This window comes from Pocillopora damicornis, chromosome 2 (assembly GCF_964200805.1).
Source record: "Pocillopora damicornis chromosome 2, jaPocDami1.2, whole genome shotgun sequence".
NCBI classification, from domain to species: Eukaryota; Metazoa; Cnidaria; class Anthozoa; order Scleractinia; family Pocilloporidae; genus Pocillopora; species Pocillopora damicornis.
This window is the reverse complement of record NC_142671.1, coordinates 9,591,112-9,594,514: the sequence shown is the minus strand read 5'-3', so window position 1 is coordinate 9,594,514 and position 3,403 is coordinate 9,591,112. Positions and strand designations below refer to the sequence as shown.

The 3,403-nt window shown below is 40.9% G+C and overlaps 1 protein-coding gene across 1 annotated transcript; it reads left to right on the top strand.

Moving 5' to 3' along the window:
* Positions 1-323: 323 nt before the first annotated feature.
* LOC149049823 (uncharacterized) lies at positions 324-1,223 on the top strand. The gene is made up of 2 exons (XM_089191659.1): positions 324-536; positions 726-1,223. Exons 1-2 carry the CDS (start codon positions 324-326, stop codon positions 1,221-1,223), a joined length of 711 nt encoding a protein of 236 aa, XP_089047785.1.
* The last annotated feature ends 2,180 nt before the right edge of the window (positions 1,224-3,403 follow it).

Below are 3,403 nucleotides of genomic sequence, written 5' to 3'. Positions count from 1 at the left end.
GATGGCTGCCTTATGTGGGGCTCACGAGTGGTAATCCCACCCAAGCACCAGGCGAAACTGTTAGTTGAGCTCCATGAAGGCCACCTTGGAATCGTTAAGATGAAGGCCTTGGCCAGGAGCTGCACGTGGTGGCCAGGGATGGACAAAGCAATTGAAGAAGTAGCAAAGGAGTGCACTGGCTGTCAACTTACCCAGAACAACCCTAAGACCGCTCCATTCCACTCATGGGAGTGGCCGGTACGACCATGGCAACGCATCAACATTGACTTTGCTTGCCCATTCTTAGGAACTATGTTTCTGATTGTTGTAGATGCACATTCTTAATGGCCCGAAGTGATACCACTACAACTGCTAGCCGAACAATTGAGGAACTGAGAAAGCTCTTTGCCACACACGGCTCGCCAGAACAGCTTGTAAGCGATAATGGACCTCAATTCATAACAGATGAATTCGGAGAATTCATGCGAAGTAATGGTATTAAGCACATAAAGTCAGCTCTGTACCGCCCAGCCACAAATGGATTGGCTGAACGTTCTGTACAGACATTCAAGCAAGCTCTCCACGCAGCACTGGCGGAAAAGAAATCTATCTCTTAGAAGCTGGCAAACTTTTTGCTGGCCTACAGATCAACCCCACATGCATTGACTTGAGAGACACCAGCCGTGCTCCTCATGGGGAGAAACATCAGGACAAGGCTTGATATACTGAAGCCTAACTAACGGAAGCGAGTGGAAGACAAACAACAAGATCAAGAGTTACGGTCAATTCACAGCCCTGCCAGAAAGCTAGAGTTAGGCCAAGCTGTGGTTGCCCGAAACTACAGAGCTGGAAACAAGTGGGTTCCGGGGATCATCACAGCTCACTCGGGACCTTTGTCATATGAAGTCAAGGTCGCACCCAATACAGTATGGCGACGGCATGTTGATCAACTCAGAGAGTCTGCAGTGACTCCAAAATTTAATAAGGAACAGCACACACTGCGATTAAACCCAGCGGTGTTGGCAGCAACACCACAATCAGCAAGTAGCCAGGAGAATGAAGAATTACAGGCTCCCACTACGAATGGCATGGAGGAACCATGGACCAAAGATACACATGTGGACAACACCCCTGACAAACCTCCCAGCAGCCAAAGCGAGACCATGGTTAGCAGTCCGGCAACACCACCATGCAGACATTATCCCCTTCGGCTACGGAAGCCACCAGAGAGACCGAACCTGTAACTGAACTGAACTTGTGCGTTATTAATAGAATGTGATTTAAGGGGGGAGGAATGCTATGTCGCACATGATAGTCTGCGGTTTTGTCACTATTATGCGCACGCATGCGATGTGCGCCTGTCGTTGAATGTAAGCCACCATGTTTGATTAAACCTTGTTGTGTTTTAAAAGTTTGATTCATTCAATTCCGCGAGACACAACAAGAACTTAAACCTGCACTTTTCTATCCCAGGTCCAACGTGCCAAACATTAGCCATAATAACGATAAGACCACAAGGTCACGCGCAAATATTGATTTTACCTTTCATATGCTGCATAATGATAAAATATTTATCAACCAGTTTACAATTATTGGTAAACAAGCTAACTGGAAGCTGGTCATCATGTTGGTTCGTAATAATCCCGATAAGTGATGAACCGATGATTGCGATCATTTCTTAAACAGCAGTTGCTAAAACCAAACATTCATTATCGATGTTTCATATAATCATATGTCAAAATAATTCAGCAGTTTAGCTCAGAAACAATGCAAGGTCAGCGAATACCAAGGCAAATCGTTATCGAAAATTGTTATATATTAGTTATATCTGATACGAACTTGAGAAAGTGTTTCGTTTGCAATCAAGGAAAGATTTAGAATTGCCCCTGTTTCTGATTTTATCCAGTCTTGTTAATAACCGCATTATTCATAGAGCCGAAGAGTGCTACCCACAATTTCTGCAGCCGAGTCAATTAAAAATGTTTGGTGGTAGTTCTTTTAACTGATTGCCCTTTAACCACATGGGATAAAGGATGTCGATGGCAGGTTAGTAATAACAATGACATATAGTATTGGAACGTTTTACATTTTCTTTCAGTATCATCATTTTGTTCCTTGCTGATTTGCACAAAGCATAACAGGACAACGTTTCCTTCTATTGGAAAGCACTTTACATGTTTTATCCTTCCCTATGATCCGCTCACCCACTGTTTTCCAAAGATAAAATACTTTCTTTCCGTATAGCACGTTGGCTTTGTCGATCTCACGATCGCGTTTCTACCCAATTTATGCACAGCTCATCCAAGGTAATTTAGGGTAGACGTAAGGGCATTCATGACGATTACAACGAATAAAAAAAATTTGTTGTATTAATTATATACTTAATTTATTTCATTGCATTGTTCATGTTACATTTGGCTGTTAAGAAAATAATTAACGTATTACGCCAACTCTGATCTGCCAACTCGTTAATTATGTGGATCAACCCTATTTGGCTCGTGATAACAAAACCGAGGAAAATAAACAAAACAAAACAAAAATGCAAAATACTTGTTTTTGCATCTATCAATTTATCAGTTGATATATACTTACAGATCAGTTAAGCTGGTCAGGCTGTCAAATATTCCCTCTGGCAACGTTTGGAGCTCGTTGTCGTAGACGGCACTATAGTTGGGTTAAAAAGAAGAAAAAAATCAGAGGTTCAGACTAAAACAGTCTATTCTCTCTTCAACATTGGGTAGACCAGTTTCTTCTTGGTTGTGATCGATTCTAAAAGCTGCAGCTAGCCATTCATTACTCGCATGTTAAGTTACGACTAACGTTCTTGCTTCTACTCATTATTCCAATACTTATTTCAAGGATTACTCTGTTATTTATTGTCAGGCTTGAATAACAGGTAAGCATGAACAAGTACAATTTATTTGAATTAATTTTCATCAGATTCCCTTACGATAATGGCGAGCTCACTAAAATTTGCCACGCTCTCGACTCTTACTGTCTCTCAGTCGGTAGTAGCGACCAAGCACTATTCGATAGCACGAGTTTGAATCCAGTCGCAGCACGAATATTTGTTATGCTTCTTTTTTGAAATTTCTATAGACGCACGGTCAACTTGCAAGGATCCTACCCTCAGTACTTTATCATCCTTGGTCAAAGTTTAATTCTCTTACATAAGGCTAAAAGAAGCAACCGACATGTTACTTTTCTTTGATGACACTGATCAGCACTCACTCAAAGGATAAATAATGAGTTTACTATACAATACTTATAATTTTTAATAAGGTTAAAATTTAAAATGCTTATGTTATGAGAGAGAAACAACAAAATCGCCATACGAAACGTATCTGTCGATCAATGTAGCAGTTTAGTGTTTAACTAAAATGTCTACGTCTTTCAAATATTCACTTTTGAGTGTGTGTTGTTA

Excerpts from the sequence above, each read along its gene's own strand:
- LOC149049823 (XM_089191659.1), top strand. The coding sequence starts at position 324 with ATGGCCCGAAGTGATACCACTACAACTGCTAGCCGAACAATTGAGGAA. Across the intron at positions 537-725 it reads ATGGATTGGCTGAACGTTCT|CGAGTGGAAGACAAACAACA; the intron begins GTACAGACATTC and ends AACTAACGGAAG.